Below are 12777 nucleotides of genomic sequence, written 5' to 3' on the forward strand. Positions count from 1 at the left end.
AGATCATGATTAAAGACATAGTGTACATATTCACCTTTTTGTTATGAAAGTACATGAGCGAAATGATAATGATTTTGTATTGTATGTAAGCCAATTCAGATGTGGGCTTGAATAATGTGATTAGTCATAACTCATAACCTCGGTGCCCATCATATAGAGCCCATGGAACTGCTTAAAGTGGGCCATTGTGGTTCACTGGTCATTCTTGGACTTTTATTATTTTGGTCCCTATAAAAAGTTCATACATTCAATTGTTCTCTGGAATGTCTTCAATACATTACAGGACTTCTATTTAGCAAGAAAAGAAAAAGAAAAAAGAGTCTCATTTTAAATGATATAAATTGCATCATTTTATAAATATAAAAAGTGTGAATCCTACACTTTTTTTTCCCAGTAAGTCTCACCTCTTTTGTGTCTATGAAATGTTTGTCAACTTGTGTCGTTTAAAATGACACATCTTTTTTCAAAAAAATTATATATATTTGAATTGGACTTTGTTTCGAAGATGTATTACCTAAAGGAGTTGAATCTTTTACCATTTCCTTTTATAAAAATAAGAGATAGTTAAGCTGGAATATTCGAAATAAGGCAAGTGGTGCTATGTTTCATTATTGACATTAACTAGCAGCCTTTTGTGTTAATGTGACATGGTAATACGTCATTTTTACATGAAGAAAATTAATGAAAAAAACTGCTACATCATCAAAATTTACTTCACGTGAAAAATATTGCCATATTGGTAAAGCGAGTCTCTCGTTAACATCAAATTAATATGAAAACTTAATCATATTAGTTTAAACATGGAAATAATATTGCAGTAGTTGAAACAAAATAAACTAAAATCAAATTTATTAAAAAAAGCGAATAAAGTCAGAAAATCAAAACTGTAATTATGAGTAAGAGTAAGTTTTATAAATAAATTTTTATTTATGCATGTTCTATCAAGTCGAACATCCGTTAAATACTCAAATCATTATTTGATATGTGTAAAAACTTAATTTAAAACTACGTGCACTTTTTTTAAGGTAAAGTTCAAATACCTTTTATGTGATTTTTTTTCGATTTATATTCTGATTTATAAATGGAAATATGTCAAAATTACCCCTCGACGATAGCATATTATTCAAGTACCTTATGTATAGAAAAGTGTTTGACTTGTTTGCCTTTGCCATATTTTGGTAAAAAATCAAGTATTAAGACTCTTAAGAGTAACAGTTAGAATGGAAGTATTGGGTTAGCCATAACTTCCTATTAATGCAAATTATAAATAAAACAAAGAGAGACGAGGAAAAAAATCACGTAGAGAAGGGAATCTTTTTCCAGTATCAAAGTATTGGGTTATATAGCTACGTCTAAAACCTGGCTAATTTTCAAAAAAATTGAAACATGAATTTCTATGTTTATTTACTTATGCTTGAAACGTGGTTAAATTAGTCAGTGCCAAGGTACCTGCTGGCACCAACATAGCTCCGTCACTGCCCACAACTAATGCTTATATAGGGAGGAAGAAGGTTTAGGGTTTTTTCAAACCCCTTAATGGGCCTTGCACATTGAAGTAGAAATAGGCCCAACAATACTCGTGTTGCACTTCTAACGTAGTTGAGTTGGACCATCTGAGTTTGTATTAATTTCCAATTGAGTTTCTAGGATAAGAAAATAAGAAATGGAAGATCTCTTGGTTCCTTTATGCAGTATCTACTAAGTTCAAGTTTCGAATTGATATTTATTTCCTCATCTACTCTTTCTTTTTTTCTTCTTCATTTCCCTACATCACATCTAGGGGTGCTAAACGAACCAGGGACGACTCGGCTCGTAAAGGCATGAGCTTACATGTCTAAAATTGGTTGTTGGAATCAGACTTGGACTTGTATAAAAGCTCATTTAATAAAAAAGTCTCAAGCTTTAATTCAGAAACTCGACCTTAGAGCTTCTCAGGTTGGCCTAGTATATAAATATTTCTTTTATATTTTTTATACTTCTTGTAATAACCCTCTCTCTCATCAATTTATTTCACCCCATTTTATTAGTTTAACAGACTTTTTGAATGATTTTGTTCTATATTATGCTGTTTGGATATATATTGAATTTATGAATATTTATGAAATTACTAGTGCGGTTGATTGTATATTTTGTTTGAATAAATTTTTGTTGTCATATTTTTTTTAAACAAGCTAACATGCTAAACCATACTTTTATTTTTGGTAAATAAGGCAGGCCATAGGCCGACAATTATATTTATAACAGATATCGGGATTAGTCAAGCTGACACATTTAAACACAGTCTTAGCTTTTTAAGATCAAAGCTCAGCTCGGCCCGTTAATACCCAAAATTCACATCCCCTTTTGAACTTTGTTAGGTGTAAGAGGATAGGTTATTTTCCACCAAGGATGTAATAGTTATAAAATGAGGCACAAATATGATGAACTAGAACTAAAATGAAGGATCAACCGTTTGAGGTTTCAAATAAGGGAAATGATAGTCTCATATTACATAAGATATCTATCTCATGTTATACATCCATAGAATTTTGTGCCAATTTTTTTTTTTTTTTTAAATTATGGACCTCACATATTTGTATCACCCACGTGAGATAATACTCTCATGTAACATGAGATTAATAAACCCTTTCAAACGTGTATAGGGCATGGTTTGGCTGTGTGGGTTTGTACGTTGTAGTTTAGCAAAGTGACAACAATAGAGAGAGTATGGTAAAAAAGATGGCCTCTCAACGGAAGAGAGAGTTATATATAGCGTGGGAAGGATTTCGTGGCTTAGAGAGAGTAGGCCAAAATTATTTTGACCTATGAGCCCCACACTGATCTGAAACAATGTAGGTATGAAGAGGTTCTTTGTCCTCTAATGAGAGTGGAAGGTTAGACATGTTGGATAGCTCAATATAACAACCACTCTTTCTATTGTGCTTAGTGATATAACCACCTACTTTGAAATTATCTAAGAAAAATAAAGCCAAGAAAAAAAGTAATAAGGCTGAGTTATGAGAAGCTACAAAAGCCAAAGTATTCGGTAGCTTCACTTGTCCTCCATGTCTTACAAGAACAGGAATAAAAAGAAAACTATACTAAAGAAAAGGAAGTGTAACGAATAAGGAAAAGAAGGTAGTCACGCATGCTTTGAATTTCTATTCCAAAGAAAAAAGATATATAGCGAATTAGAAAAGTAGATAGCGATGCTTTGAATCTCCTTTGGAAATAGCCTTCTATTGTCCACTTTTGTTTACATTTTCTAGCTTTAATAATATGGTTAATTCAACTTTGTACAACCATTATGTAATCAAGTTCTGTGTGGCCTAGCTTCTTTCCAGTTGGGAAAAAGCATCTCTAATTCTTAATGGGAAATGTTATAGTTACTACTTTTTTTCTTACTACTTGTTACTACTAAATCTTAACCGTTGATTTCCGTCAATCTAACGGTTATAATTTATTGGATCACATTTATTAATTAATTATTAATTCTAGTAAATTATAACCGTTAGATTGACGGAAATCAACGGTTAAGATTTGGTAGTAACAAGTAGTAAGAAAAAAAAATAGTAATTATAACCTCTTCCATTCTTAATTATTATAAAATATTTTTAAAAGAGGATAAAAAGTAAAATAAAAAAAGAACGCACATATCTCTCGAGCAAAGCTACTTCTGGGTTCCTAACAAAAAACACGATCCTCACTTTCATCCCTTACAAAAAAATCAATTTTTGATTTCTCTACAATTCTAGTTCTTTGAAAATGTGATCCTTCACAAATTCAATAAAAATCTAATTTAATCCCTAAAAAAAGATTAATATGGATATTTTTTTTGCAAAGGACAAAAATAAGAACCGTGTTTTTTGTTAGAGAACCATTTGCTGTAGTCAACATGGAGACATGTAAAGAATTAAAGAAACATGTTCTCAAAGATGCCTTGTGATCGAGTTACCTTTTCATCTTTTTTCCCCACTAGAAGTTTCATTGTTGCCCTTGTTCTAACATCCACCATAGAAAAAGCTGCATAATCCGGAGATTGTGACCAAAAAGCTTGTCTTTATTACCTTCCTCAATATAATCAGACCAAATATTTTATCAACTTGTATCGACATTGCAAAATCAACGCTTAAATTAATGTGGCCCATTCATTATTTTGATTTGTATTGACTAATGTAAGGTTAGGTAGGTGGTATTTTCATAATTTAAAAGGGCCCATTACAATAATTCAAAAGTGAAACACAGTAGTCTTTTTGTTCACATGTATGAATGTTCTACTAACCTGCATACAAAGAAAGCTTCACATCTGAGTCATAACACCAAAAATAGTTTGTGTTCTCACTGCCTTGCCTCCATGGAATTGGACATTGGAGTCACTCACTCAGATCTGACTCTTGGTATATATATGCTAATCCTTTTCAGAATGTTACCTTTTTATTTTCAATTTCCTTTTCTGAGTTTCACTTGTTTCCAAAGAATGCTACTAGCTGGCACCATTATTTCTACTTGTTTATGATCTTAATTTGCTTATTATGCTTGTATGTTGTTGCTTCAGCAGAGTCCTGGTTTTCATCTGATACATCTACTGGTTACCTTGAAGATGCTATTGCTGACTGGGGTATTTGGTTCAATCAAAACAACTTACCATCCTACTCTCAAGATCAAAATGTTAACTATGTATGGTTTCATGTTCTCTACATTTGCTCAATTGTTGTTCCCAATTTTCTATTGTCAACTTCTTTGAAACTTGATAAGATATTCAATTAATGACAGAAAAGCCAATATTTGGTAGAAGTTGATAAGGAAGATCTATTTCCAACTTTTGCTTCCACAACAACCCAAATCCTTCATGGTATGCCCCTGGTATCATTTTCAGTCTTGCTTGATTTGGGAAATAACTTCATTGTTAAATGTTTATGGTAATTAATCTAGTCCAATTTTTCTTCTTCTATTCCTTTGCATTTTTCCCAAGACTGTTTGGCTGCAGATTCTGTGGCCATAAAAAAAGAGTCTATAATTTGCAATAAATGACTTACCTATAAGTTTCAATTGTAGCCTACAAATTTGTTACTAATTTTGGTAGAAGTGGTAGTAATTGAAACATACCCATCACTGACACTGCAGATTATTGCTTTACAGATCATACAAAATTCAGCAATAGGAACCCATCATCATCACAGAATAATACACATGCAGCTGCAGTCAAACATGATACTTCTCATAGGAGCTGTGCATCTAGAGTGTCAGAAGAAAATGATGCTTCAGTTTCAAGTATCACATTCTTTTTACTTGATTTAGTCATTTCATGCCTCTTTCCTCTTTATTCTTTATCTTTCTTTCTTCATTTTGTTTTCAAAGCAATGGCTCACTCAAAGTGCCCTTTTGTCCCATTTTCATATGGTGTTATCAAGGGGGTCATTGGAAGAAAATAGCTTATCCCTTTGAGTTGGTGAAGCCTGGAGGAGTTGAAGGGGTAACAACCCTTAAAGATATAAATCACCAGCTGTTGATGAGCCCATTAAAGCCAATTCCACATCCTGTGGGAGACTCTATAACTCATCCATGCAATTCAGCCAGAGGTTTTGGTATTACAGGAAAAGCAGTTACAGCCCTTACTAGGATTCACACCCAGGGTAGAGGCTCCATTACCATTATCAGAACCAAGGGTTGAATTGAAATGAAAGCTCATGGATGTATAATATAAGTCCTTGGTTTTTGTATTATATTCCTAGTGATGCTTTGATAGTTTATACCAAATATGCAAAAGAAATGTACTGAGTAAAAAAGTCAAAGGTGTTTATTGATGTATAAAGTTAATTTGAAATTCTGAATGGTGAGTTATATTGATAAAAAAAAAAGTTCCCCTAGCAATTACTCTGTTGAACTATAAGGTCTTTGGGAGTTTTCAACAAGATAGAACAGGGCATTTCATATCATTGGCTACATATTTTTTTTTTTTTTTTGATAACAATTGGCTACATATTTAGGTTTCTAAACTTAGATCAGCCATTAAGCAGCCAAGGGATTAGGTCATGGAGTCACAGGTTCAATGAGTAGTTCATTAGTCAAATCGTATATGTAATAAATAATAATTAATGATAAAAATTTAAGTTATTTTTGTGAGGTGTGAGCTGCTAACATCTTAATTTGTAAGAAAATGGATAGTTTGAAATACTTCAATATCCTTCAATTACTGCTTCGATACATATGTATCATAAAAAATTCAATGAATTTTTTTTATATAAAATATTATCAGAATTAAAATTTAATTTTTTTTTAAAGTATTACTTCATCTGCAAGACTGCAACCACTGGAGTTACTCATAAGTATCTAATTTTGTGAAATTTATTACATGCCAACATAGATTTAAGATTAATTTTCAATAAGTATGCAATTAGCCCATATAAATTAAGCAGTATTGAGTATACATTTTCTTAGGCATTTTGTCTTTTCAAACACTGAATCATACAAAATGTATATGGGAATCTTTCATTGGGATTATATATGTGGTATTGCAGTAGTAGTTGTCTGAGTTGATGCATTAGAGCAAATATATCCTGAATTTTACTACAAGATTCAAAAAAAAATCCCTATCTCTATAACATAAGCTAACAATTTTACTACAACATTATTACCATATTTGTAGCTCACCAGTCACTGTCATGAAGCATTCTCGACTGTGTTTGATGCCAAAAAATCACAATTTGTTTGTACAACACATTAGTTGCCAAAGAAAAATAAAATTGTTATCATTAAAATAATATATCTTTATCATTACCAAAGAAAAATAAACTTTTTAGCAGAGAAACTTTATCACAAAGGCTTCAGAATGTAATAATGATATTTTAGGGTACATTTGGATGGATTTTTTTTTCTTCCAAAAGCTTCTTTTTTTCAAGAAAAAAAGCACTTATCATTTTAAGTTCGTTTGGATGTCTACTTTTAAAAAAAGTAGAAGTCACAAAAAAATCAAAAACTAACTTTTTTTAGAAGCTAAAAGTTTTAACTTCTAAAATAAACACAAGTCAAAAGTCAAATATTTTTTTTAAAAAAAATTAAATATTCTTATAAAAGTATAAATAGCTTTAACTTTTGTAAAAAGCAATTTTAAAATAAGGTACAGATAAAAGTTATTTTTTCTAAAAGGCGAAACAAACATGTACTTAATCATAGAAAAGGCAATATGATAGTACTCTTTTCACCGTCAAGTCCTAAAATGCTGACTATTGTTTTCAACATAATAGAAAAAGATTTAAAAAGAAAAATGTATTGAGACACTCTGTTATAAAATTTAATTAAGAAACATTTTTATTCTTAAAATAAACATTAACAAACGCAGCCAAATTATTCATGCATATATCTCCATGGGGGAAGGATCCGTCGACCGGTCATACATTTTTGATTGAAATATAACTGGTCATACATAGTATAGTTTGTAAACAAAATTTTTATAAATATAACCAATCATACTTAAAAAAACTATTACTATTAAAACCTTCCTCGTCTCCATCATAGGTCATCAAATGTAAACTATTACTTAACTTACATCCAAACCAAATCAGGCCGGGTTTAAACGGATTAAATTCAATAACCTATTTTCCGGCCCAGCCCAGCCCAAACCAATTTGGGTGCACATTGGATAATACGGGAGCAAATGGCTTCTATTAAATGGATCATAGTGTGTTTCAACATATGTGCATTGGGTTATGGGTTAGACAATTTAGGCAGGGTTAAGTATGAAATGGATTGAGTTTAGAGAAACGGGCTTGTGTTATGTGAATTTTATTTTATTTTTTAATCTTAATTATTACCTGATTTTAAAATTGTCTTCTTTATTAAAAAAATTTGGACAAAATTAGGTGTTCAACCATGTCATTTGCATTCTCATAACACTTCATTGAGAATTTAATAGCTAATATATAGCTATACAAGTAATGAAACTTTCTCATTCGGTTTTAATTTTTTTTTTTGACCTTTTTGTAATTCATATATTGAATTGTTTACGTAAATACATATATCTTTATATTTACGAGATCAAACGTCATCATTGTTTCAAATTAGTTGGGATCCGCAGTCAAATAAATACAAATAAAAAATAAGAAAAAATTGAGTAAAGAATTAAATTTATATATAAAAAAGAGATAAAAATAAATAAATATAATAAAAAAGACTTATCATATATGAGATATAAAATTAATACAATATACCTTATCTATTCGATTTTTAGATCGCTCCTTCAATCTTTAAGATTAAATTATAATATTGGCAAAGGAATTTATGAATTTGAATTTGCTAATAGAATTTGAATTTGCTAATAGAATTTTACTTATTTCTAAATAAATTTCTTTTCCTTTTGGTTAACGTGTTATGAATTTACTATGTATAAATTAGGACATGACCAATTTATACCGGCGTAAAAATAAGAAATTTCGTACTAATTCTTAGTTGTTGATTCAATTTTATCCAATAAGTCACATAATTAATCAATTAGAAATATTAGATATAGGTAGGATGAATACGAATATAAAAAATAGAACTTACACTCCAATAAAATGATTATGTCACTGTTTTTTTTTTGGTAATCTGTCACTGTTTGTTTTATTATAAATCCAAAGTAGTTTGTGGCTATATAAATTAGTATTTTTTTAATTAATATATTCTATTCCATTATTTAACTTGTTTTTCGTATGAAAAAAAAAAAAATAGGGTGAGGAAATGTTTGCCCTAGGCTAGAATTTGGACAGTCTCATGTTCATTTTCGTAAGACTTGTAAATAATCTAACAACAAGAGACTCTTAAATTCAAACACAATTAATGAGTTTGTTATTGGCCGAGAGTAATTGGTGTGACAACTCTGATTGGCCTTGTTCCAGTTTAGTTTGTTTTACTTTTTGCTGGTTTGATATGCGTAAGCTAAAAGTACACCTTACACATACACTTTGTCCAATGCCTTTCTCAGCCGAACAACAATAAAGTTGAGAGCAATACATTCATCTAATTAAAAGATGGAAAAATGTTGCGGTGTAAATGGGTTACGTCAGTACAAGGGCCTATAACTTTGTTTATATTAGGTTAGATTTAATTTATTACAAATAATCAAATATAATAAGTTTAGGTTTAAAAAAAAATCTATTTAGAAAACAAGCCAAAGACTTTTTTTTTTACATATCAAGCCTATAAGCTTAGAGGCCAACCTGTATCATATTATTTTTTTTAAATAAAATATATAAATTTATTATTTTAATAATTTTGAATGATAAAATAACACTAGTTATTTTTTTAATTATGGAATGTTTAATAAGTTTAAAAGGCTAACAGGCCCAGGTCAAAATTTTTATTTTTTAAATATAAATTAGACTAGATTTGTAATTTAGGCCTACACAGGCTAACAGGTCATGCCAGACCTAATTTTTTTTTTATTTTTACATAGACCTGGCCTATTTAATCTAAAGCCAAGTCTAGCCTATTTACATCCCTAGAAAAGTGTACACAAACTTAGGTTATTTTCTTTTAAGAGAAAGATAGACATAAAAAGGTGCGGGTTTTATTGAAAAAATAAAAATAAAGATGTAAGTCTTATTTTTTTGTGTCCATCTCTTTCTTAAAAATATTTAAATTTGTGTTATTTAAAATGACATACACTTTTTCTTTAAAAGATAATACGTGATATGTATGATACTTTGTTATAAAATATATTGTTTAGTGTATTATCCTAACAATACATAAATTCTTTTTGGTTGTTCAAGAATTGACTTGGTATAATGACCCTAACTGGTAAATCTTAGTTAGAGATTTAATTTAAGAATTTAAATGCCATAATTAGATTCGGTGAGCGATTTCGAGTATTTTGACTGTAATCATGACTATGTTATGAACAGTGCGTTCTGCCGGAGAATTTACAGTTTTGTGAATTAACCGGTAGAGCTTAAAATGAGCAAAATAATTTTAGGAACATAATTTGAAAATTCTGATGACAAATATGAGTTCAGAACCAAAAATTGTATAGTCTGGCACTTTCCGTGAAAATCTCGTGAATAGTGTTTCTACCGGGTATTTTGTACTGCTGTTTAAGCAACCGGTAGAGTCCAGAAATAAATAATTGATGAAATAAGAATAAGAAAGTCCAATATATGCCAAGCAAGTCAATATAGGCCCAAGAAAATGATAAGTTTATAAGTTTTAAGTTTCGTAAGTAAAGGAAGTACAATTAGTGATGCACAGTGCATTTCGTCAAAAACGGTGCAAAAACCATACTGTGAATTATGAATATTGTTCCTTAGGAAATAAAAATTAATGTAAATGATTTTAGGAAATAAAAATATGTTTGTAGCTTTGAGTTAGTTCCGGGTCAATTTAAGTTAAAATACGCGATAAAAAAACATCCGATGAAAATGGCCACATGTGCCTATATAGCCTTGTCACTTAAATGAAACACTATTCATTTCAGATTTTCTTCTTCTCTCTCTTGCATGGCCGAGCTGCACATGGAGGGGAAGGGGCTAGGGTTTCAAATTTTCCTTCTTTGATTTCTTCATCATCCATCCACCAAATCCAATGACCCACCACATGAAATTGATTGGAAACCACTCAATGAATCCATTCCACCTATCCATTTGAGCTATAGTTGAGTGTGTGAAGAGTTATTCCTCCTCTCATTTTCGAGTTACTATTCATTGGAGGAGAAAAAGTGAGTTTTTGGATGGAGCTTGGCTTGGAGATTGCTCTCTAGGTTTTGTACAAGTGTTTAGAGGTAAGAAACCTCTATTTCCATGATATTATTTTGATGATTTAAGTTATGAAATTGATGAGCATATTTTGTTGGGAAATAATTGATGTTAGAATGTGAAATTTATGATGGATTATTGTTGTTTAGGAAGTTATAGTGTTGAGTAAGCATCCACATGTGATATAAAAATTTAAAAGTCCTATTGCATATTCCTCCTAGGTTTCGGCCATCATGGAGTGAGTAGGAGTTATTGTGGAAAAAATTATATTATGTATTGTGAAGGTATAGTGTGTTGGAAATGAGTGAAAATGATGAGTTTTGAAGAAAAATAGCATGATTTATGTGGAAAATTCCTAAGGGAATGGTTGATTAAATTAAAGAACACCAACGGTTATAAAGAGGTCTAGACTTGTGTATTGGCATAGGATTGGCAAAAATGCAAAGAAAGGAAAATAAGCGATAAAATGTATGCTTATGAAATAATTATGGTATTGCATCATTTTATTGATGCATTGTAAATTATTCTCTAGGTGTGCCTAGGGATTGAGAAGGATCGGAAATCTCTTGAAGCGATAAAAGTAACTTGTTCCACAAGTAAGCGTATTGGTAAAGCTTCAAGAGGTAAGCTCTATGTTTAAGGAGTCTTTTCCTGCTTGAGTGCTCCACCATGGTTAGTGAACTATGGTTGGACTGTATGACTGTGATTTAGATGCTTTGTATAGATGCATTCATATAGAGTTATTTGATAACATGATATGTTTTGCTCTGATATGACTTCTGTAATTTGATTTCTGTAACAATCTCTGGCCATTGATTGTATAGTACCCGGACGTCCGCTTTGGGGTCCTCCCTCGGGACTGATGGTGTACTCCTCTGATATGTCTGGTTCCGCTTTGGGGTCCTTCCTCGGGAACACGTGCGTTGATTTCCGCTTGGGGTCCTCCCTTGGGAATGACGGCGCACATCTCTGATATGATATGGATATATGCTCTGTTCTGTTATGATATCTGTTATATGTTGTATTTGTATACTCTGTATCTGACTTTCATGCAGGAGTGAGCCAGGGGTATGGAGAATTCTCTATAAACCTGGAGCTTATTGAGATTTGTAATCTCACCCCTCTTTGGGGACACATTTTCAGGTGCCCAGATTTCCGGTGAGTCCTCACTAGGCAGGGACACGACACGTGGCTGAGGCAGTTGACAGTCCGGATTTTGAGTGGCTGTAGGCTGCTACCTTTTTGGAGTGTTTGATGTATTTTAGTATTTTCGCATTTGATGGATCATGATATTGATCCTTTATTTTGTATATGGCCTGTATATGTTTTGTACATGTCTGTCAGTTTGATGCATGTACATTTGAGTATTCAGGAACGTTATATGATGATGTAGTATTCAGATAGGTTTATGTTGTGATGGCATGCTGTTAGATTTAGTGGCACGGAGCCATGTTATGCATGCGCCCATGTATGGGTATTCGATTATATTTGGATATCTGGTATTTCTGAATTGATATGTTGTATAAACTGTTTATCAGGAAATGCTTCTGAGTGGGATTGGAAAATCCCCAGTTGTCCGATTTATAGAGGAAACTCTGCCCGATTTTCGTTTACGCCGAGAAAGAATTAAGTTAGAAAAAGAAAAAGTTAGCTCATACTTTCGTAAGTTAAGTCTTCCGCTGTTTTCTGTTTTATCATATGTATGTTAATTGAACCGGCTCGAGACGGGGATGTTACACTTGGGACTATAATCATACGAAGTCTTAAAAAGGAAAAAAAATACATTACTGAGACAAACAAACACGTGATTTATATTATTACTTATAAACCGTGATTGTCACAATATCAAATCATATATATATATATATATATATCTTTCTTTAATATTGAAAAAAAATACGGTAAGTGCTTATTGTATCATCATGCGATATGAACCACATATATGATAAATGAGACAAAAGTAAACAGCATATGATGTTTTCTGGTTGTTGGCTGTAAAATTCTGCAAATGCTTATTCCAAATTAAGCAAATAGAAGAAAAGGATGAAATGTGATAAATCTCTTCTGTTCATTT

The 12777-nt window shown here is 31.4% G+C and overlaps 1 protein-coding gene across 3 annotated transcripts; it reads left to right on the forward strand.

Moving 5' to 3' along the window:
- Positions 1 to 4224: 4224 nt before the first annotated feature.
- LOC133284139 (uncharacterized) lies at positions 4225 to 5838 on the forward strand. Of its 3 annotated transcripts, none has more exons than XM_061481134.1 (5): positions 4225 to 4376; positions 4535 to 4647; positions 4753 to 4831; positions 5119 to 5250; positions 5391 to 5838. In XM_061481134.1, the coding sequence occupies exons 1-5, from the start codon at positions 4241 to 4243 to the stop codon at positions 5648 to 5650; spliced, it is 720 nt and encodes a 239-aa protein (XP_061337118.1). In that variant the 5' UTR covers positions 4225 to 4240; the 3' UTR covers positions 5651 to 5838. The 3 variants fall into 3 exon arrangements, with proteins under 3 accessions (XP_061337118.1, XP_061337115.1, XP_061337116.1); XM_061481131.1 differs by having other exon boundaries at positions 4226 to 4376; positions 4535 to 4656; XM_061481132.1 differs by having other exon boundaries at positions 4227 to 4376; positions 4538 to 4656.
- The last annotated feature ends 6939 nt before the right edge of the window (positions 5839 to 12777 follow it).

Source organism: Gastrolobium bilobum, unplaced genomic scaffold (assembly GCF_033153095.1).
Source record: "Gastrolobium bilobum isolate Gb01-03AN ecotype WA unplaced genomic scaffold, APGP_CSIRO_Gbil_v1 utg68007, whole genome shotgun sequence".
NCBI lineage: Eukaryota > Viridiplantae > Streptophyta > Magnoliopsida > Fabales > Fabaceae > Gastrolobium > Gastrolobium bilobum.

Excerpts from the sequence above, each read along its gene's own strand:
- LOC133284139 (XM_061481131.1), top strand. The coding sequence starts at position 4,241 with ATGTATGAATGTTCTACTAACCTGCATACAAAGAAAGCTTCACATCTG. Across the intron at positions 4,377-4,534 it reads TCACTCAGATCTGACTCTTG|CAGAGTCCTGGTTTTCATCT; the intron begins GTATATATATGC and ends TTGTTGCTTCAG. Across the intron at positions 4,832-5,118 it reads AACAACCCAAATCCTTCATG|ATCATACAAAATTCAGCAAT; the intron begins GTATGCCCCTGG and ends ATTGCTTTACAG.